Genomic DNA, 21,889 nt, shown 5'->3' with positions numbered 1-21,889 from the left:
TCTATACCACGTCTCACGGGAACGTGATAAAAAGTATCCTATGTCTTTCTCCTGGTTCTAAGCTACCTCCCCACCAATTTTCAGCCAAATCAGTACCAAGCATTAGTAGTCTTCTGGTGGTGGTCAATTTTGGTACTTTAATCTTATTACCTGAAGAAGTTGGGGCGGCGGTCGTCCGGCTGGTAGCCCACCATCAGGGTACCGGACTGCATCATTCTGCCCTTCAGCTTGGCACACACCTAGGATTAAATTAGGGAAAAAAACTTTAGAATCTTCCGAGCGTGGACACCGTAATAAAACCAATTTTTTTCCTACCTATGCTGATAAGCCTTGAGAGGCTATTTCAGCTTCTCCTTGTGTGTGTTAGTGAGCTCACGTGGCTCAAACCGTGAGTGTTGCTAACACTGGCCCTAGCAAGAGCAGTGCTTCGCAGAATCTACCACCGGATCGGAAACGCGACCCACTGAGAAGATCCGGCGAAAAACTCAGTGGGCTGTATAATCCACGCTACACGCTATGATTTACTGAAAATGTGGCAATATGGTACACCATTATCGTTCAGCTAGTGACCTTGCCTTATCATACCTTTCCCAAACGTATCTCCTTGTTGGCATCATGAGGAATCCCTCGCAGCTGCTTCGGCAGATACCAGAACGACACGTTGACCAGCTCCGGCTCCAAAATGAGGTAGAACTTGTCCGGCTGCTCCTTGATGCGGCGCACCATATATTCTGATAGCTCCATGAGACGATCCATGAGGCGTTCAAATCCGGACGTACCCTGGACAATTTCGCTTATATTATCTAACTAGACGAATTCTCGGCATATTTTTTCACACAACAGCATTCTACATCAGAATTATTCTCATGAGAATCGACCTATGGTCTTCCCGGTAGCAATTTATTGTCTTCAAACAAAGTTCGCTGTGAGACTCGGAAAAATTAATTTTCCTCAGGTGTCCTGAACCTCATCGTTCCTAGCGTCTCGTGTGGACGCCCTTGTAGAATCTGGATGTATAGCTGTTACATTGGGAGCGAGTGGGCTCCGGATATCAGAATTGACCGATGATGGGAGATGCCACTACATGAAAAGTAAAGGTTTGATAAAAATGATCTGAATTTTACTATCACCCGTTTACTGCCTGATTGATCGTTGATCTAATAGTTCGTTAACAATGGTTTTTGTACCACGAATTCGCTTCCGATATTCATTTTGGGTCAATATCCGTGCCAAAGAATGTACCAATTTTTTCAGTAGTTATTCATTCAGACCCAATATCTCAGAAAACTTTGCCCATTTTCTCACTAGCCTCTCACTCACGGGAAAAGATGGGAAGTTGTTATGGAAACCACACAACACAAAGCTATTAATCTTTAATTTTTGAATCACGAATGAGTGAGGGGATGCAGTCACCTATCATTGCATATTGGTTCTGTAATTCCCGGAATACGTACCTTTCCGCGCCATTGCAGCCACAGCTTGAAGATATCATTGTGCCTCCCACACTGGATCACCTTGTCGCCGGTGTCGAATCGAGGATCATAGATCTTGTCTGTCATGAACAAGTATTCAGCCGACATAGCGTTGCAGCTCAGAAGGATACCCTGAAAAAGTTTCATTTTAACTATTGTTTCGTATACATTAAAACTGGTGTTAAGTGATTACCGGAGCCCACAGACATACCTAAGCAACGTAAATGCCATCACCCTTTTTTTGGGAAGCGGGTCGAACTTACTACGAGGTCCCTGCGCCTAGAGGTCGCGTGGCGTAAGTGGAACTAGGTGGTCTGCTGATGTTGTGAGCAGATCGCGGCCCTACCTCGAGCAAGGCGTTCATCAACGACCAACGACGCCGGTCTCCGTGGTACAGCAGTCCGTCAAGCCACCCGGGTGGTACCGGTGATGTTCCGGGGACTCCTTTTAGGTAGAACCAGCTAGTCAGATCGAAACGCAATACACCGCCGACTGGGTTGTTCTTCCACAGTACGTCCGGTTTCAATGAAACCCGGTCTTTCGGTAACGAAATAAAAGGCAAGACTTCTGATAGGGCACCACCACCCTGCCTATTTCTGCTGAAAATTCGTTTTGGTTGAAGGGTGGCGAAACCGTTGTACTATAGATCTGAGATTAAGAACTCAAGTCCCAAGGGGGGCGGCATTGACGTTGTTGATCTCCAATGGCTCCGGTAACCCCTCAATACCAAGTGAGTCGTGAGCTCATTCATCCGTCCAACCAGTAAAAAAATATCTTTGAATATTTTTTATTTTTTTATTTATTGCTTAGATGGGTGGACGTGCTCACAGCCCACCTGGTGTTAAGTGGTTACTGGAGCCCATAGACAACCACAACGTAAATGCGCCACCCATCTTGAGATATAAGTTCTAAGGTCTCAAGTATAGTTACAACGGCTGTCCCACCCTTCAAACCGAAACGCATTACTGCTTCACGGCAGAAATAGGCAGGTGGTGGTACCTACCCGCGCGGACTCGAGGTCCTACCACCAGTAATTATGCAAATTATAATTTTGCGGCTTTCATTTTTATTACACGTTGTTATTCCTTCACCGTGGAAGTCAATCGTGAACGTGAGTTGAGTACGTATTTCATTAGAAAAATTGGTACCCGCCTACGGGATTCGAACACCGGTGCATCGCTACACACGAATGCACCGGACGTCTTATCCTTTAGGCCACGACGACTTCGGCAAATATATTTTGAACCAACCAAAAACTTTTAGTTGAGCGCTTGTGCCACTAATAATCTCCATCAATTTATGGTACTATTTCCCCTTTAGTTTAAAACGGTGAATTAATTTCGTATCGTCTCTTGTTTACCCAGCGGTGGTAAACATTTGCAGGGCAGTAATGTTAATCGGTTTCATCACAGGCTACGTTATCGACTTGGGACAGTGTATGTATTGACGGCTTGTTATGCAAAACACAAAACGATGCGAAATAAAGAAGTTCTGTTAATTTACTTCTGAATTCTGTTAGGGTATTTATATTTTTGATGTAAGGCTTTTTTGAAGTGAAAACTTCTTTAGAATCGTTGTGATTTCAAACCGGATGCAACGGAAAAAACGACAGGTAAGAGACACAAATACAAAAATGTGTAGGATGAAGCCAGCAAAGAATGAGACAGAAATATACATACTATTTAATACAGCGCCATCTGTGAGATTTTTTAATACTAACGAGTGTATGAAAGCTCTTGTAGTGAATTTTAATTTAGGATTATACGTGAAATTAAAATATCAATTCACAGAGGGCGCTACCTTACAATTATTTACTAATGATAAAATTTTACATATACTTAAGACGTTTAGGATAATTGTATTTTAATTTTGGAAGGTTTCACTTCTACCACGTGTGAATTGCACACATTTTGTTTTTTTATTATGAAAGAAGGTATACTGGTGACCCGATGGCCTTTCCAGTTTCACCAGGACAGGTGGGGGTCAGTCAAGAGGGGTGGGATTAGCTACCCGAGCGCCTCCGAAGGAGATGTAACAACTCGGGACCAGCTGCTTTGCGAATAAATCTACTACCGGATCGGAATCGTAGCCCGCTGAGAAGATTCGGCGATGAACTCAGCGGGCTGATGCTTAGATGAGGATGCAGAAGGATCCATACATAATAGGGGAATCCTAGTTCAGTTGGTCCGTGAGTTCATTTGGACATCTAAATCAACAAAAACATCCAGGACGAAGGTTAATTCACAACAGTTGACTTTCTCCCGATCCACTAACAGTACTTTTAGGTACCCCCAGCACCGGTCATTGTCGAACGCCGAACCCGAACACGAAGAGCTCGACGAGTAAATGAACCCATAGACACAGGCCACTGAGTTTCTCGCCGGATCTTCTCAGTGGGTCTTGTTTCCGATCCGGTGGTAGATTCTGCAAAGCACGGCTCTTGCTAGGGTTCGTGTTGGCAACATCGTCAGGTTTGAGCCCCGTGAGCTCACCTACTAGTTTAGGTTACGCTGAAATGGTCTCTGTAGACCATCAGCTTAGGCAGAAAAAAAAACAGTTGACAAGATACATCGTGATTATGACCGAGAAGACGTTTCTCACAAAACAGTTTTTCTACCGAAGCAGTTTTGTTTGTTTTTCCCTACCTATTCGCTAGTAGCCTAAGGGGCTATTCCAGCTACGCGCTGACAAGGTTTTTGTACTGCAGGAACCAACAACTAAGAGCTTATAAGACTTGATGTCATTCTCATTGTTTTCTCTTCATGTGACTTGTCCATCACCATTTCAATTGCTATACTTTTATTAGGACATCGTCATTCTTCATCTTATGAATCTATCGCATTTCCTCCGATTTTGCTTTAGTATGCTGAGTTTCAAATGACGTTTCTGTATGAATATTCAAGTTTGACACTGGTGTGAGTAATGCAAAACGCACTGAATTAAGAACTTTCTTTATTGGCAAAGTGGTGAGTCTATCAATATCTTTTTAGGAGATCACTTTGGTAGATAAAACAGAAACGCGATTACTTCGAAACAAGTGTCATTATTATTGTTATTGTCAGTGGACATCATCGAAAGCCACATACGGTTACCGAATTCAAACAAATCCAGACGCACCTCATAGTGTTTGTGCAAACAGCGAGGGGTGGCTAAAGGAATGTTAATAGGGGATGTTTAGGGGCTGATCCTACTGAAGGGGTGCGCTGGCATGCGGGCTGCAAATAATTGCAGGGGTACTCCCGTTCTGAGTATTAATTAAATTTGTGGGAAATTTGTACTGTCAAGTATTGGGTCGATGTTCATAGCTAAATTGAGACAATGAGGTTGCGATTTGCAGCCCACGTACATCGCCATATAACCAGTCACCTCAAGAAATGAGGTCAGTTTGTCAAGGGAGCACTGAACACAAAACAACGAGAGCCCCTAACTGATAAGTGCCGTGGTTTCAGAGAAAGATGAACTCTTCTATTAGTGGGATGACAATAGTAGTTAGGGAGGCAAAGGGAAGATCTTCCATCGAGCTGGTGAAATTCCTCGGTAGACCGACGGTCCGAATGTCATTGTCCTTGAAAATGTCGTTAGCGCAATTCAGGCATTTCTCAAATATTTTGCATTCTGTGATAGTTACTTCCTACAATAGAAAGGATATAATCTATATATATATATAAATGAATTGCTGTTCGTTAGTATCGCTAAAGCTTGAGAACGGCTGGACCGATTTGGCTAATTTTGGTCTTGAATTATTCGTGGAAGTCCAGAGAAGGTTTAACAGGTAGATAAATATGAAAATGCTCGGAATTATATAAAAACAAACAATTTTGTTTTTCCTTTGATGTGTCCCCTGTCGGACGGATTCCTTTTGTTTTTTTTAAGTTTATTTTATACAAAAGTTTAGGTCTTTTATTTATCGATTGAGGCACTGCGAAGTCTGCCGGGTCAGCTAGTCTCTTAAATAAGCATAGAGCATTAAAAAAATAGAGTGCGTTTTATGAGTCCATTCTTCTGTCTCGAACAACCACTCCTCCTTACCATCAGACACACTGTACCGATCTATCTCTCTCAAAAACACATTCATATTTCGTATAAGAACGTCAATTTGAGCTTCACTTCAAACACTTAAGGCTTAATATTGCATGACCAGCAAATTCGTAAGCAAATCTATGCTTTAAAGTTTAAGGGATAAAAGTCACATTGTTGTCCGTTCCTATCAGAAGTTGGTGTCAGTACAATACGGTTGATGACGTATTCTTTGGGGGCGGCCATTTTGCGGAATTTAGTGATGGGACACAATATCATCTTTACTATATTTATTTTTGTTGGATCTATTGCTCATCTGACAGTTGAGTTTATGACTCATGACACTGGAACCCAAGGTACCTCCGTATCTAATAAATAAAGAAGCTGCCTTAAAAAAATTTCAGGGATATCCTCCATATTAATAGTAGGTTAAGTAGTGTAATTGCTTAATGAATATTAGATAATGACCGTTTTTTTTTTTATAAATTGTGTTTTTTAGAAATTATATTTAAATACGAATTACATATTGATAAAACGATGAGATATGAATAATATTTTTCGATCTTACCGACAGAATAATAAAAAAATATGAACTGGTTATTTAAAGAAAAAATCAAAATTATCGATAAAGTTGACTATTGAAAACAAGAATAAAACAAATTTTTTTGAAAATAAATCGTAGCTAGATCTATTTATCACCCCCGAAATCTCCAGTATACTAAATTTTATGAAAATGATATAAGATATTGTGAGTAAAATTATTTCCTTACATTATGTTAGATTAGTTTTCGTTATCTTGTTGTTTTGTGCTATAGTTGTAAGGAACATTGTGTACAAACTCAGCACATTTGTCTTGTTTAGTTGTGCGCATATTGCTTATGTTACAAGCCAGATATATTTTTTTTACTTGTTGTTATTTTTTGTGTATCTTTTTAGCTTGTAATTTGTATTGTGTGCCTAACAAATAAATAAATAAAGGCATTACTAAAACTTCCACTGCGGTACACTAACTTCTACCTACAAAGAATTCACGCACGGACTAAGAAATGTACTGTAATAACAAAACAATGCAATAGCACTTCGTGGTTTCATTTTCGACTGTTGGTTAAATTTCTTTGGGGTGTTTGTAGAATTGACCGCGCTGTCTTGTTGCAGAAGTGACCCCCGTACATATGACGGTTCTCTCCTGGACGGGGCTCAGGTGAGAAGTTGCCTACCGTTAAGTACTCTCCGCAAACCTCGTTTGAAGTAGGACATGTTATAGCGCTCGGGAAACACCGTTCATTCCAAAACCGGATGGTACTTGGCAGAAAAGATCTTCGGAAACGCACTGTCGATGAACGCAGCGGTTCCAGATAATATGAATGAACTCTGCTCCGATAGTGGGAGGTGCGATGATAAAAAGGAGATGAGGGGATCATCTCGAATAATTCCTCAGGGCATTCCCCATGGAACACACGGTACAAAACACAGAGAGAATCGGAGTCCCTCCGTAGACCCAAAGGTTCCTAACGAACCGCGAGAATGGGACAATCGACGATCCGTACAGCCCGTTCCAGTATGGAGTCAAATGGAAGTAGCTGGTATTTGGGAGCCCCGGCCCAGAGATGGGAGCAGTACTCCACGCGAGGTTGGACCTGCGCTTTATAAAGCGCAAGTCTCTGCCCAGGCGTGAAATACCGTTCCGCTTTGTTGAAGACTCCCATCATTTAGAGGCCAATTTGGCTTTACCTTCCAAATGATTCCGATACTGAACACCGCTCGAAATATTGACCCCCAAAACCCCTATACTCGCGGAAAGCCGCAGGGGTACTCCTTGAATTTGCGGCACTTTGGGAACAGGCTCCTTCTTCGCAGTGAACGCGCAAACCTATGTCTTCAATGGGTTGAACTAAGCTGAATTCAGTTCACCCCGCTTGGAGACTCGCCCCAGAGAGTTCTCCACTTCAGACACAAGGTTTAATCGCCTCTCTTGTACCACGTTGTGAGAGAGACTCTAATGGCCATTTTGATCTGACCAATCGAATTTCGATCTGATGGCCGAGGTATCGCGAATCTCCCGTGCTATCATCCGCATAGCAATGCATGCCATCAATAGATAGCATGTCATTGATATGTAATATGAAAAGCGTGGGGGAGAGCACCGAACCTTGTGGAACGCCAGCGTTGATGGTCATGGTATCGGAGCAGCAGCCGTCGGCGACAATTGTGATGCTCCGTCCATCCAAAAAGCTAGCGATCCACTTGTAGAGTCCCTCAGCTGGAAGCTTCGATAGCAGTGCCCCATGCCAGACCCTGTCGAGGGCCTTCACGATGCCAAGGCTCACGGCGAGAACCTCACCCTTGCTTTCCAAGGCTTCAGCCCATCTATGTGTGAGGTATACAAGAAGATCACCAGCTCAGCGACCATGACGGAAACTGTACTAGTAAATAATTAAGGTACATGGTTTCTCACAGAATTTTCCGAATATTTAGGATGTTGCGTAAAAACCATTGAAGGAAGCAAAAAGGATTACTTTTCAATAATCGTCGAGAAATAGCTCCGAGGCGTCCCATCACTATCGCCAACCGCCGCATGACAGCAGCACGCGTCGCCTTTAATTAAATTCCTCTCTTGCAACACTTACTAACATATGTTGCCAATTTCCGACAACTTTTCCGGTTCACGACGAACGATTCTCGACTTTATTGCCTCGAGTTTGACTCAATGTTGAATTAGAACGTGATTTATTCAATATATTTTTCCGTTGGTGCACTGGAATGTTTTCATATATTTTGTACGCAAAAATTTATAAAGCATAGTGTTTTCTTTTATTTTTATTGCCAGTAGTTTATTGCCAGGTAGTGGTATACCGTATAATGAGCCTTCACGGGTAGGGACCTCATGTCTCAAGTTGGGCCGTGGCATAAACATTGTGTTTAAAAAGCATCGTCATCGTGTGGATAAATACACACACACGCAGAGCTAATGTCTCATGAAATTTTCTTTTTTTAATGAACCAGTAATGAAACGCGAAACGAACTGTCAGTCGTCACCGACTTCCTCGTGACAATGATCCTACGCACATGCCACTTAAATTTATACTGCACGCCATAATAATGATTTAATTTCTCGTTTTTTTTTTCCTGCCTAAGCTGAGAGCCTTGAGAGGCTATATCAGCATAGCCTTAATTAGTAGGTGAGCTCACGGGGCTCAAACCTGATGACGTTGCTAGCACGAACCCTAGCAAGAGCCGTGCTTCGCAGAATCTACCACGGGATCGGAAACGCAACCCACAGAAAAGATCCGGCGAGAAACTCAGTGGGCTGTGTCTGAGGGTTAATTTACATGTCGAGCCCTTAGTCGTAAGCGACGGGTCCGACGAGAACGATAACCGGTGTTTGAGGTACCTAAAAACACCGTTAGTATATCAGGAGGATCCGAAATGACGTGTATGGGGCGACGTCGACTGCTTTCCATTCTTTCTGCAGGATCGGGAATGTAGTCAACGGCGGCCACGATGAGAGGGTTCTCGTGTCGTGCCGCTTTATCGAAGTGGCGCTTCGACGCCGACTGCAGATGCTTACTGACTCGATAGCGTAAAAGTTAGCTCATATTTGTATGGAATGGGATCGTTTGCATACGTTTGTCGCTAGGGGCGCTGTTACAACTGCATACAAAATTGTGTTAACTTTTTCGCTATCGAGAACGTAAAAAAGCTCTCACTAAGCACACACATTCGCTTAAACATAAAGGTCACTATAGCCTACTTCAACTATTAACTCAAAGTGTTTTCATTTAAGTAGGACAATTTGCATGCTCAAGCGACGGGTTCGACGAGGACCTTGACCGGTGCTTGAGGTACATAAAAGCACCGTTAGTGAATCGGGAGGATCTAAAATGACGTGTTTTGGGCGACGTCGACTGCTTTTGATTCTGTCCGCAGGATCGGGAATGATTTCTCGTAACAATTCTTAGTGTCTTATCAAAAATCAAAAAGTCAGAATGTCTTCGATTTCACTTACTTCGTACTTAAAGTGCACTGTGGAGCACTGAAGTAGAGTCCCCATCAGCTTGTGAGGGTTCCACGTGACAGAATCAGCCCTGAAACAAAACGTATCTTCAAATAAAATAAATAAAATTACGAGTTTATTAAAAAAACACTTGTTAAATAGGTTGTAACCATTTACGTAAATTAATTGTACATATTAATATAACCTAATTTAATAATTTATAAGCTATTTTTATATAAAGCGAGTTACCCGCAGGTGGGTGGCGCATTTACGTTGTAGATATATATGGGCTCCAGTAACCACATAACACCAGGTGGGCTGTGAGCTCGTCCACCCATCAAGGCAATAAAAAAAATAAAAAAAACTATGCGCTACCACTAGTCTCATTCGTAAAACGCATGGCGATATCTTCAACGCGTTTAAAAATGTACTTATTTCTGCAATACATTTAAATTCACTTAGATAGATTTGAGTGGTACACGCGAGCTTATCTCGTGTTGGTTCAGTCGCGGAGTCCCGCACTTTTTAACTTAATCCGATTTTAAAGAGGGTGAATAGCTGATGGGCTAACATTCACACCGAAGTGTAATGTTTGAACATATCCTTTTTCTACTATACATATATGGAATATTCTAGAACGATTGAATAAAATACTTAGATGCGTTTTCTGTAATATACTAGGAAAACAACATTTAAAGCCTTTAATCTCCTTTTTAAATTAATATTTTAAACGGTATTTTTTTATTATGAAAAACTGAACCACTCTTCACTGAATGACAGACAGGTCAATTAGTCCACCTAAGAAAAATCTTTTTTTCTAAATTAAAAAGTTTTAGAGGTTTTAAATACTAAAGGTTTTTCTTTACATATGCCTATACATACATAAATAGGTAAAGTCGAAATAACTCAGCAATTTTTTTTTCTTCTGGTTTTCAAAGGTTTGTTTTATAGTGTTTGGGAAGATATATACGACAAAGGGAAGATCTTCCACCGAGCGGATGATATTGCTCGGTAGACCGACGGTCCGAATGTTGTTGTTCGGAACTTGTATATATGCGTTTTATCTTGAAAATGTCGTAAGCGAGATTCAGGCATCTGTCAACTATCTTGCGTTGTATGATGGCTACCCGCCACATCACTCCCCTCCGAGACTGGAGGTCGTGTCATTTTTAATTAGCGTTGTCCGTGCTGAGATTAGCTTGCAAGGGCCAGTGCTGCTCGAAGCCTGCGGTGAGTCGAGGCTGAGCTTGAATGCTGCGTGCGTGTCGCCAGTGCTGCTCGAAGTTTGCAGTGAGTCGAAACTGAGCTGAATGCTGCGTGATTGTCGCCAGTGCTGCTCGAAGTCTGCGGTGAGTCGAGACTGAGCTTGAATGTTGCGTGCGTGTCGTGCGTAGTCCATGTGATGCAGAGCTGCCACGCCGGAGATGTGTGACCCCAAGCGTTGATGATCCGGTCGTGGGCTGCGATGAACTGTAGCGGCGTGATGAGGCAGTGAAGTTGCGTGCCGTAGGACCAGGAAGCGCGGTGAGTCGGCTGCGATGGTCCTGTTGAGGCTGCGATGCTGGCTTGCTGTGGGACGACTGTCAATGACGTGCTTTTATCTGCGAGAATGTGGGGATTGTGGTAGCCGAAATTCTTGATGCGCTGATGATGAATCAGAAGGTTGCGTGTTCCGTCGCAGGTCACCAGTTTGGGAAGATATATACGACAAAGGGAAGATCTTCCACCGAGCGGATGATATTGCTCGGTAGACCGACGGTCCGAATGTTGTTGTTCGGAACTTGTATATATGCGTTTTATCTTGAAAATGTCGTAAGCGAGATTCAGGCATCTGTCAATTATCTTGCGTTGTATGATGGCTACCCGCCACAGTGGACATTGACGAAGCTTTAGTGCTATCATCAAAATATTTATAATAACAATAATTACTACAATGCGTAAAACGAATCTAATCCAAGGGGTGTAGGTGATTATGGTCGAATTTTCGACGACAGGCGAAGACTAGCTTATACTAAATATGTAACTATTAGAGCCCGTAGCTTTAACACTAAGAATAATGTCTTATCTCAGCCGCTTTCTTGGTCCGATGGAACTTATTAAAGCTTAAAGTCGACACTCGACGCAGCCTCCAGTATAAGACGCCTGGCGTGTCGTGTCGCGCGATGCAACAGTGTCGGAGTTCGAATCCCGCAAGTAGGTAAAATTTTTCCTAATTTCTTACTTAAGTACTTAAATATTTAACGAATATTAACGGAAAACTCTTACGACGAAAGAATAACGAACATCATGTAATAAAAAACAAACCTACAAAAATTATAATTTACGTAATTACTAAATACAATGAAGACCTTCTAGCCGCAAGGTGGGGGCGGCATTCACAGTTGATGATGTCTATGGGCTCCGGTAAACATTTAACAACAGTTGGGCCGTGAGCTTGTCGAAGTTTAGTTCCAGATAAGGATATAATTCTTAATAATTATACTTTGCAGCGTGGTATGGACATGTGATGCGTAGACAAGAGATGCATATGACTAGGAGATGTATGGAAATGGTAGTGCAAGTAGACTCTACTAAGATTCATCAGAATCGGATGAATGGCTTGGGAACACTCATAAAGAAACATTATTTCAAACAATCGGTGTTAGTTTAGGATTGATAAACGAGTGTCTCACGGAGAGTGTGTAGGCATGTACTGTTTTTTACCAGGGAGGAGGGGGGGGGGGGCTCTGTCAGGGTCTAATTAATTGTTCCTTGAGCCGAACTTTATTTTTATTGGGGAAAATTTACGGTTTTCTAAGATTAAGTGTGGATTTGAAAGGGAAATTAGGTTTTTAATTGCTTTATTTTTTATAATTTACTGCTTTTACTTCTCGAGCAGTGTGTTTGTTGCAAGTATCCAATGAATGGTATACTTTTTGTAGGTAACATAACCTTGATTTTACATCTATTAGAATTACGACTTCATGGTAGCATTTTGCGGTAGGCAGCGGCTTGGTTGCGGTAGGCAGCGGCTTGGCTCTGCCCTTGGCATTGCTGAAGTCCATGGGCGACGGTAACCACTCACCATCAGGTGGGCCGTATGCTCGTCTGCCTACAAAGGCAATAAAAAAAAAACAAAATTCTAACAAATATTATTGAGTACTACTGGTCCCTCAGTAGTCGAAATTCGACTATAATAATTAATTGATCATATGTTTGTACACTATTATGATTCTTTTTTCAAAGACTATTTATTATACTTCTATAATCACAAATTTCGCCAAGACTACACTATAGAAAAATATCAGTAGAGACAAACAATATTAAATCTATTATCAATTTGACAACAGACGTCAAGAACAAAAGTTTGACAATAAATAGTATGCATGCGTGTGTGCGTCAAATACATAGTAGTGTGTATAATGATTTATTTTTAATTGATTTAATGTATCTTTTAGGCATAATTGAAAAAAATATTAGCATTCTGCACTCCTTCTCTATATTCTCTATAAGTGTGGGTAATTTCATACTCCTCCGTCTGCGCAATTTTCGTAAAAAGGGATACAAAGTTTTTGCTTCACGTATTAATATATAGATTTTATTAATTAAGTAGCTACTGTCTGCTCACATAATAAGAACTTTCCCAAGATGACATTTAATTTGAATACGTTGAACCCTTTATTGCTTAAGCAAGTAAGCGTAAGAAAGATGGTATCCTGATTTTTGTTCATCATAATAAATCATTTCTATAAGAATATGATGTATTTTTTGGGATAAAAAGTGACCATTGCAACAACTCTTCTGACCTAAAACTATCACTTTAAAAATTTATGTTCATTGATTCATTTAGTCCCTAACGAAGGACGAAATCGCGCGAATATTTTTTTTAAAAGATACTAAAGTTGTTACCCACCCCATTTTTTGCTGTGAAAAGTAAACTATGTCATCTCCTGACCTTGAGAATAGAATTGCCCGTGTAGGCAGACAAGCTTACGTTCCACCTGATGGTGAGTGGTTACCGTCGCCCATGGACGTCAGCAATGCCAGGAGCAGAGCCAAGCCGCTGTCTACCGCTTAATACTCTCCACAAGCCTCGTTTGAAGAATGACATAGCGCTCGGGAAACACCGTGGAGGGGAGCTCATTCCATAGCCGGATGATACGTAGCAAAAAAGATCGCTGGAAACGCACTGTGGATGACCGCAGTGGCTCCAGATTGTATGGATGAACTCTGCTCCGGTGGCGGGCGGTGTGATGGTAAAAACGAGATGATAATATATCGATATCATCTCAAACAATTCCTCAGAGCACTCGATCAAGTTTAACTAAGACATCAATGATCCCTTATCGTTGGATGATCCGTAAGCCCGTCTGCCTTTAAAAATTAATAATATAAATAAAAAAAATTAAACCAAATTGGTCTTAAAGATTCACGTGTCTAAAACAGTGGAGTGAAACATTGTAAATGTACATTTAGTGTAGGAATTAATCCGGCGGCCATTAGCCGACATCAATCATGCCGACAGCGCGCGCTGCGTTTGATGTGCGACGCCGACCGTGCGACAAATGACATAGGGCTGGCAGCTTGAGAGATTTTTTTTATTTTTTTTCAATAATAATGGGATGGAGTAAATTAACCGTCGATACTACGCATATCGCAATTACCCTCCCTTCCATTACGCAATGGACAAGTAACAACATCTTATCTACACTTGCCATAAAATACCTACCGGTCTGAAGGTCGGATGACGGCCTTATTATATAGATTGCACGTTTCACAGCCAACATTTTTTATTTATATATTTGGACGATCTCACAGCCCCCCTAATGCTAAGTGATTACCGGAGCCCATAGACATCTAAAACGTAAATGCCGCCACCCACCTCGAGACATAAGTTCTAAAGGTCTCACTTTTAACAGCACAACGGCTGCTCCACCCTTCGAACCGAAACGCATAACTGCTTCACGGCAGAAATAGGCAGGATGATGGTACCTACCTGTGCGGACTCACAATACGTCCTACCACCAGTAATACGTCCTACCATCAGTACCAACAATTACATAGTTCTAAATTCAGATCCATAATGATAAAACTTCAAGTCTTGTGGTAGTACAGTATTCCGGTCGTGGTATTTATTGCTTCTAGTGACCGCCTAATAACAGATAAGGGAATAACAAAAGCTCATAAACAAATACATGGCGCCACAGGTAAGTAATCAGCAGGAGGCGCAAAATATATTGTCTCCAAGATATTGGCGAGCATCTATACCATATATCTAGCATCAAGAGTGTTGAAACGTTGTCCAAGCCGACTCCGAATAGACGAAAATATAAAGATAGGGCTAGGCAGCTGAATAGAGGGATGTGAACTACCCTGTATAACTTTAAAAATAATATATAACTTTTGCCAGCCCTAAATTGCACCACGAGTTCGGTGGGATTAAGTCGTGTAGCACTTTGCTACGGCGTAGCAGGCCTACGTTTCACACGTCATTCCAATGTTAAATGCCATTGAAAGGATTCACGAATTACTCTCTCTTTTTCTTCTTAGTTCTTGGTTTTTATAAATACTAGTTTTTCATGTGGATTCGTATGAGAGAAGAGTCAGTTGGTGCCGCGTAGAACTCAGACTATTGTGGTTTGAATACGCCGTTATTACGAACTTAGTGAAACTTAGTTAACTGGGAACTGTAACTATATATGAAGTCGTCGTGGCCTAACGGATAAGACGTTCGGTGCATTCGTGTTGAGCGATGCACCGGTGTTCGAATCTCAGGCGGGTACCAATTTTTCTAATGAAATACGTACTCGACAAATGTTCACGATTGACTTCCACGGTGAAGGAATAACATCGTGTAATAAAAACCAAACTCGCAAAATTATAATTTGCGTAATTACTGGTGGTAGGACCTCTTGTGAGTCCGTGCGGGTGGGTACCACCGCCCTGCCTATTTCTGCCGTGAAGCAGTAATGCGTTTCGGTTTGAAGGGTGGGGCAGCCGTTGTAGCCATACTTGAGACCTTAGAACTTATATCTCAAGGTTGATGGCGCATTTACGTCTTAGATGTCTATGGGCTCCAGTAACCACTTAACACCAGGTGGGCTGTGAGCTCGCCCACCCATCTAAGCAATTAAAAAAAAATCAATAAACATGTTTTGATTTTGTCATTTAATGCTCATTCTACAGCGAAGTTGTTTGTGAACATCTGTTGGATGCGTTATTTATAAAATAGGTAGTTAACAGCAGAATTCGCGACCCACTAAGAAGATCCGTCTACAAACTTATTGGGTTAAACTTAGCATCACGAAAAGTAACTTAACACATAATTTGACTCAGAGCTGTCCCCTCAGACTCACCTCTCGATGCCGGTTAGCCGAGGGTGACGGTATTTCTTCGAGAACAGCAGGCCTCCGCCCCAAGCAGCCTGGAAAAATTGAATTTTCTGAACAAATCATTGGAAATTTTGGATAAGCCCTAAATTTTAAATCTATTAATAGACTCGAAAGGTATATATTGGAAGAGTTCAACTGTGATAAACCATTTTAAAAATCAACAATTCACCCAAAAATCTATATATTTATTAAAAAAAACCCAAATTCTGCATGTGGTCCTTTATGCGTTCCTAAGCCATTAGTCCGATAGTGAAGAAACTTAATTCAGTTGCTGGCACTTCAGGGTAAGTTCCATTTGCACTAGCAGACGCCAGGTGGCACGCCAGGAGTTGAGTACACTCAGCGGTAGCGAAGCGAAGCGTGCCCGCTTCACAACCAACCAGCACAACCTGAATGCTGTCACACAACTCGAGACAGCTTTGTCACCATTTAAAATGAAGCTCATGACTTTTTTGGGGCAGAAATCGGCAGAACGGTGAGAACTCAATCTGTTTGCCACCAAAAAAGAATAAGATACAACTTGCCTAGGTTTTTTTCCCTACTAATGCTGATAGCCTTGAAAGGCTATATCAGCGTTGCCCTAGCGTGTAGGTGAGCTCTCGGGGCTCAAGCCTGATGACGTTGCTAGCACTGACCCTAGCAAGAGCAGTGCTTCGCAAAATCTACCACCGGATTGGAAACGCGACCCACTGAGAAGATCCGGCGAGAAACTCAGTGGGCAGGTTTTTGGTACTCACATCTACGTGCATCCACATGTCATACTTCTCGCAGATGTCGGCAATCTCGCTGAGCGGGTCGAAGGCACCGAGCACCGTTGTCCCCGAAGTGGCGTTCACGAAGAATGGGACCTGCCAGAAGCGAACCGACACTCAACGTTTTGGCACACACCTATTCATTTAACTAATTGCTATCACATTGCATTTAATAACGTTACGTGCTGGGATTCGGGATAAATAAAAATTCTACCGGAGTACAACTTAAAACTGTATTCAACACTTAGAACATTTAAAGCACTCAACAAATTCTTTAAAACTTTCAATTTGCTTCTTCCGCTTCGCTTCAGGTGATTCGTTCGCTGTTTCGCTTCGAGTAGTTCCGATTACTGACTGCGTGCCATCTCTATAACGCTTTTATAGCCGATACCACATCCCTAGAATTATCGAGAATATTCCACACATTTCTAGTATTATGTTTCCGCTATCTGACAATCGATGGCATTGTACTTCTCGAACGTTCTAGGTGCTACTAGATCCTTCGATATTCGTTTGACTATTCGGCGATAGATGGCGTTACTCTTACCGAGATTTTCGCAACATTTTCTATATCTTGACAAAGAACAAGATGGCGTGATTTATTTTCGAAAACTGCAAGGTCAGGTTGCAGGGAAAAGCTTAGCAACAATTCGCACGTTGCAGAAGTCGGTTTGTGCCAAGGAAAGGTTTTGGTTATTAAATGTGCAAAGTATTGCATAAGGCACATTATGGTCCTTTTGTTTTATTTATCACAACATACATAATATTTTTATATATATTTTATGTACGTAACAATCAGAGACATTTACAACGTAAATGCGCACCCACCTTGAGATATAAGTTCTAAGATCTCAAGTACAGTTACAACGGCTGCCCTTCAAACCGAAACGCATTATTGCTTCACGGAAGAAATAGGCAGGGTGGTGGTACCTACCCGTGCGGACTCACAGTAGGTCCTACCACCAGTCAAGGCTTTTTTTTAAGTCATTTAGAGCTGCTAGTTCTCCCAAACAGCTTTATGAAAACATTTTTCACATTGACAACGGCAGCTATCTATGAGACATTCTACTCACGTGGCCCTTGTCCTTGTGGTAGCGGACAAGGCGCTCCAGTTGAGCGGGTATCATCCTGCCGCGCTCATCCGAAGGCACGCACACACAGTAGTCTGTGCCTAAGCCGCAGACCGAAGCGCAGGACTTCACCGAGTAGTGACACTGAAACGGAAGACTTCATTCAGCGGCGGAGTAAATTAATATAATTGTTGAATGCGTTGCGGGTACAGAGAAGTTGGAAAGTAGATTTTGTTTAGATTTGACTGTCGCCTCATTCCTTAAACCTAATCAGTAGAGTATCAGTTTAATTACTGATGGTAGGACCTCTTGTGAGTCCGCGCGGATGGGTACCACCACCCTGCCTATTTCTGCCGTGAAGCAGTAATGCGTTTCGGTTTGAAGGGTAGGGCAGCCATTTTAACTATACTTGAGACTTTAGAACTTATAATATCTCAAGGTGGGTGGCGCATTTGCGTTGTGGATGTCTATGGGCTCCAGTAACCACTTAACACCAGGTGGGCTGTGAGCGCGTCCACCCATCTAAGCAATAAAAAAAGAGCACGAGTGGGATGAAAGCAGCTCGAATAGTGTACAAGAGAGGGAAACCCACACTTCATATCCTCTAATTTCTTCTTCCAAAATTGGACTAGTTTTGTTTTTGCAGGTAATCAAGGATCTAAAAGCGAATGGGGTTGTACGCTTGTTTTGCTTTGCTTCATCCGTATTTATGTACGAGTGCAGACTAATGTCAACCCGCATTTCCTCTTAAACTGCTTGTTTCTGAATGAAGCAGTATTGCGTGTCGACTTCGGCAGGAGACATTCGCTATTGTAATACTCTTGAGACCTCATGTCTTTCTTTTTTTATTGCTTAGATGGGTGGACGAGCTCACAAACCACCTGGTATTAACTGGTTACTGGAGGCCACAGACATCTACGACGTAAATGCGCCACCCACCTTCAGATATAAGTTCTAAGGTCTCAGTATAGTTACAATGGCTACCCTGCCCTTCAAACCGAAACGCATTACGGCTTCACGGCAGAAATAGGCAGGGTGGTGGTACCTACCCGTGCGGACTCACAAGCGTTCCTACCACCAGTAAAAATGTCTCAAAACGTGTCGCGATATTTACGTCGTGCTTGCGCTATAACCACTTAGGGATAGTTGAACTAAAAACAGATAAGATGATTAACAGCTAAGATTTTATTAAAGAGATAGTCGGGGCGGAGAGCCCTGAATAAAATATATAACCGATCGGCTACCTGGTCCGAAGTAAACATGACTAGGTGCCCAGGGATGCTGGTGAGACCCTTCTCTTTGTACTGCGGGAACTTGTGGTGACGAGCAGCCAGGAAAGCGTAGAGATTGGACACAGAGCCGCCTGTTTGAAGAATCATAGAAATATATTATCAATTATCTGTCCTGGTTTTAAAGGCAGCAGTGCACGATGAAAACTCACCAGGCGCCAGTATAGAATCGCCAGTCTTCCATCCGATCATGTTGCGCATCTTCTCCAACACAATGTTTTCCATCAAGATGAAGACCGGGGCTATCTCGTACGTGAACATGTTGGTGTTAGCAGCAGCCGTCAGCCACTCCCCGGCCAGAGATATCACGTCCAAACCGCACGACAGCTGGTTGAAGAAGTGAGGATGCCCTGAGGAAGTCACAGTCATTTAGAACATGCCGCATCCCTGATTTTTTTTAATTTATTTATTTATTAGGCTCACAATACACATTGCAAGCTAAAAACATACATAAAAAATACAAGTAAAAAGAAACAAAATCTGGCTTGCAACACAAGTTATGTGCGCACGACAAAACAAGACGTAGTGCTGTATTTGTACAACAACGTTCCTTATGATTATAGGAAAAAACAACACTACAACAAAAACTAATCTAACTTATAATGTAAGGAAATAATTTTATTCACAATATGAAATTAAACAATTAAACAATTAGACTACTAACCTATTCCTAACTTGGAGGATGCCCTTGATAATTTTTGTAAACTTAACTAACCTACAAGTAAAAATATCCAACTCGGATGACGACCTTGCCAGTTCGTTATAGATGCGACACATTCGGGTTATCCACAGTACATGAGATTATTTCATTCCAGAAAAACTAGGTAAATCATCTGAGCGATTATTTTTGGAACGAAGTTCCTTATGGGACGATGCGGAGGGGTACCGTAACCGGGAAAAAACGTCCGTAACGTAAGATTTTTATTATTTATGAATAGTCTTAGTATTATGGCTATACAGTGTCTAATGTATAGTCTACGTGACGACGGTTATTATTATTATTATTCATATAAATAGCTGTTTCTTTGTATATTATCATTAGATATTTTTTATAAATCATTGTGAATAAAATAAAGTTGATAATTTTGTAAAGTAGTTTTTATTTTATTTTTATCAATAAAAAAATCATAATAAAAAATGTATACCCGAATAATTATTTTCTTTATAAATAATAAATAATAATTTATTTATAATAAGGAACTTCGCTCCTATCCGGTGTCCCACGACACCACACATCACTTTTTACTACCCAAGCTGGTTCCTAGGGAGTTACGCCAGGGTAACCGGGCGAATAGGTGAGCTCATGAGGCTCCAATTACAGGACATTGCTAACACTGGCCCTAGCAAGAGCCGTGCTTCGCAGAATCTACCACCGGATCGGAAACGCGACCCACTGAGAAGATTCGGCGAGAAACATAGTGGGCTGTGTCTGAGGATTCTGAACCATAGTGACAGCCTTATCAAAACTATTGTTTTTCATCTATACTTCTATGCTAATATTACAAAGAGGAAAGATTTGTTTGTTTGTTTGTATTGAATAGGCTCCGAAACTACTGAACCTATTTGAAAAATTATTTCACTGTTTGGAAGTTACACTATTCCCGAGTGACATAGGCTATAGTCTGTTTTGAAAAAAATTAGGGATCCTTACTAAAACTCCAATAATGTAACCCAAGGTGTAAAAAAATTCCCTAAAATATTCTTTACATCGCGTGCCCTGCGAAAACTATTGATGATAGAATAAAATAATGTACTACGACTTTGTAAAACACGTTATTATTTACAAAAAGTGTCGCGACAGCAGATGTCTAACTATTAGAGTTATGACGCAATAAGTGTTATTTTGTTTAAAAAAATAAAACAACGTCAAATATCGTTGAAATTTTTGTTAAAGACCCGAGCGGAGCCGGAGTGGGCCGCTATCTGCAATAAAATCATATTATAAATATTCTAAAAGTTACGACACGAACCTTGAATCTCTATTTTCTGAACTCAGTTATAAAATATGCTAATCAAAATTGTATTCTCTAACCAAACATCGATTTAATTCTATTGACACAACCCTCAAGGGCGGCGCGCGATAAACCGCCCCCGGGGACTGCAGGGTGCATCGGACCCCCGCTTGGGATTAACTATCATTGAATACATGTTTGACTTGTTTTTATTTAAATTAAAATGAATTAACACTTGCATTCAGGAGGTATATCTTAGTCATTTTGCATCTACATCTTTTACATAACGAAATCACGGTATATCTGGCCATGAATTGAGAAAATCTGTATCTCAAAAGACCTTTGAAAACATTAAACAAAGAATTGATTGACCGTCTAACATTTTTGGATAAGAATACTATTTTTTATGAATTAAAAAGTTGTTTTAAAAACTTCCAACTTTTTTAGCATTTAGTAGGAAAAGTAGTACAATTCACGTACTTTTCTTTATTGCTCTTGTGGGCAAATGATCAAACGGCCTTATGGTAGGTTACCGTCGCGCACAGCCAAGCTGCTGCTTACCATTGAGTACTCTCCACAAAGCTAGTTTAGACATAACGTTTACTATCAGCAGAAGTTAGCAGTTAAGTATTGAAATGCTAGCTTCAAAGAAAAGCAGCTTCCTAAGAATACGATACGTACGCTCTAAAACAGCAAAGATGCATCAAGTGTTCGTATCAAAGGAATATTGATCATAAAAAAATAAACACGTGCCTGATAAAAAAACCGGGAGGGTGTCAAACAGATAGCACTCTCCGGGGAGAGCTTATCGGAGGGAAATAGGGGAGTGACTTCCGCGGAAACATCAAGTGTAGACTGATAAGACAGTGGTCGATAGAGTGGTACAATGTCACCCGGCGGATGGAATGGTCCTTTTCTATTATCACTTACCACAGGAGGGTTGTTTTGCTTGTCGATCATATAAACGCTAAA

The 21,889-nt window shown here is 41.4% G+C and overlaps 1 protein-coding gene across 2 annotated transcripts in view; it reads right to left on the bottom strand.

Annotated features, from left to right (window-relative positions):
* Gad1 (glutamate decarboxylase) overlaps positions 1–21,889 on the bottom strand; it is a 64,818-nt gene that overhangs the window by 8,724 nt on the left and 34,205 nt on the right. For both annotated transcript variants that reach the window (XM_089732842.1, XM_089732847.1), the window contains 9 exons: positions 19,118–19,315; positions 18,921–19,039; positions 17,680–17,820; positions 16,592–16,702; positions 15,819–15,886; positions 9,496–9,574; positions 1,455–1,604; positions 586–780; positions 151–239 (listed from right to left, as the gene is read on the bottom strand). In XM_089732842.1, the coding sequence (XP_089588968.1) occupies positions 151–239; positions 586–780; positions 1,455–1,604; positions 9,496–9,574; positions 15,819–15,886; positions 16,592–16,702; positions 17,680–17,820; positions 18,921–19,039; positions 19,118–19,315 (1,150 nt within the window). The remainder of the gene's footprint in view (positions 1–150; positions 240–585; positions 781–1,454; positions 1,605–9,495; positions 9,575–15,818; positions 15,887–16,591; positions 16,703–17,679; positions 17,821–18,920; positions 19,040–19,117; positions 19,316–21,889) is intronic.

Source organism: Bombyx mandarina, chromosome 02, assembly GCF_030267445.1.
Source record: "Bombyx mandarina strain Sakado chromosome 02, ASM3026744v2".
NCBI classification, from domain to species: domain Eukaryota; kingdom Metazoa; phylum Arthropoda; class Insecta; order Lepidoptera; family Bombycidae; genus Bombyx; species Bombyx mandarina.
This window is presented reverse-complemented; position numbering and strand designations above follow the sequence as displayed.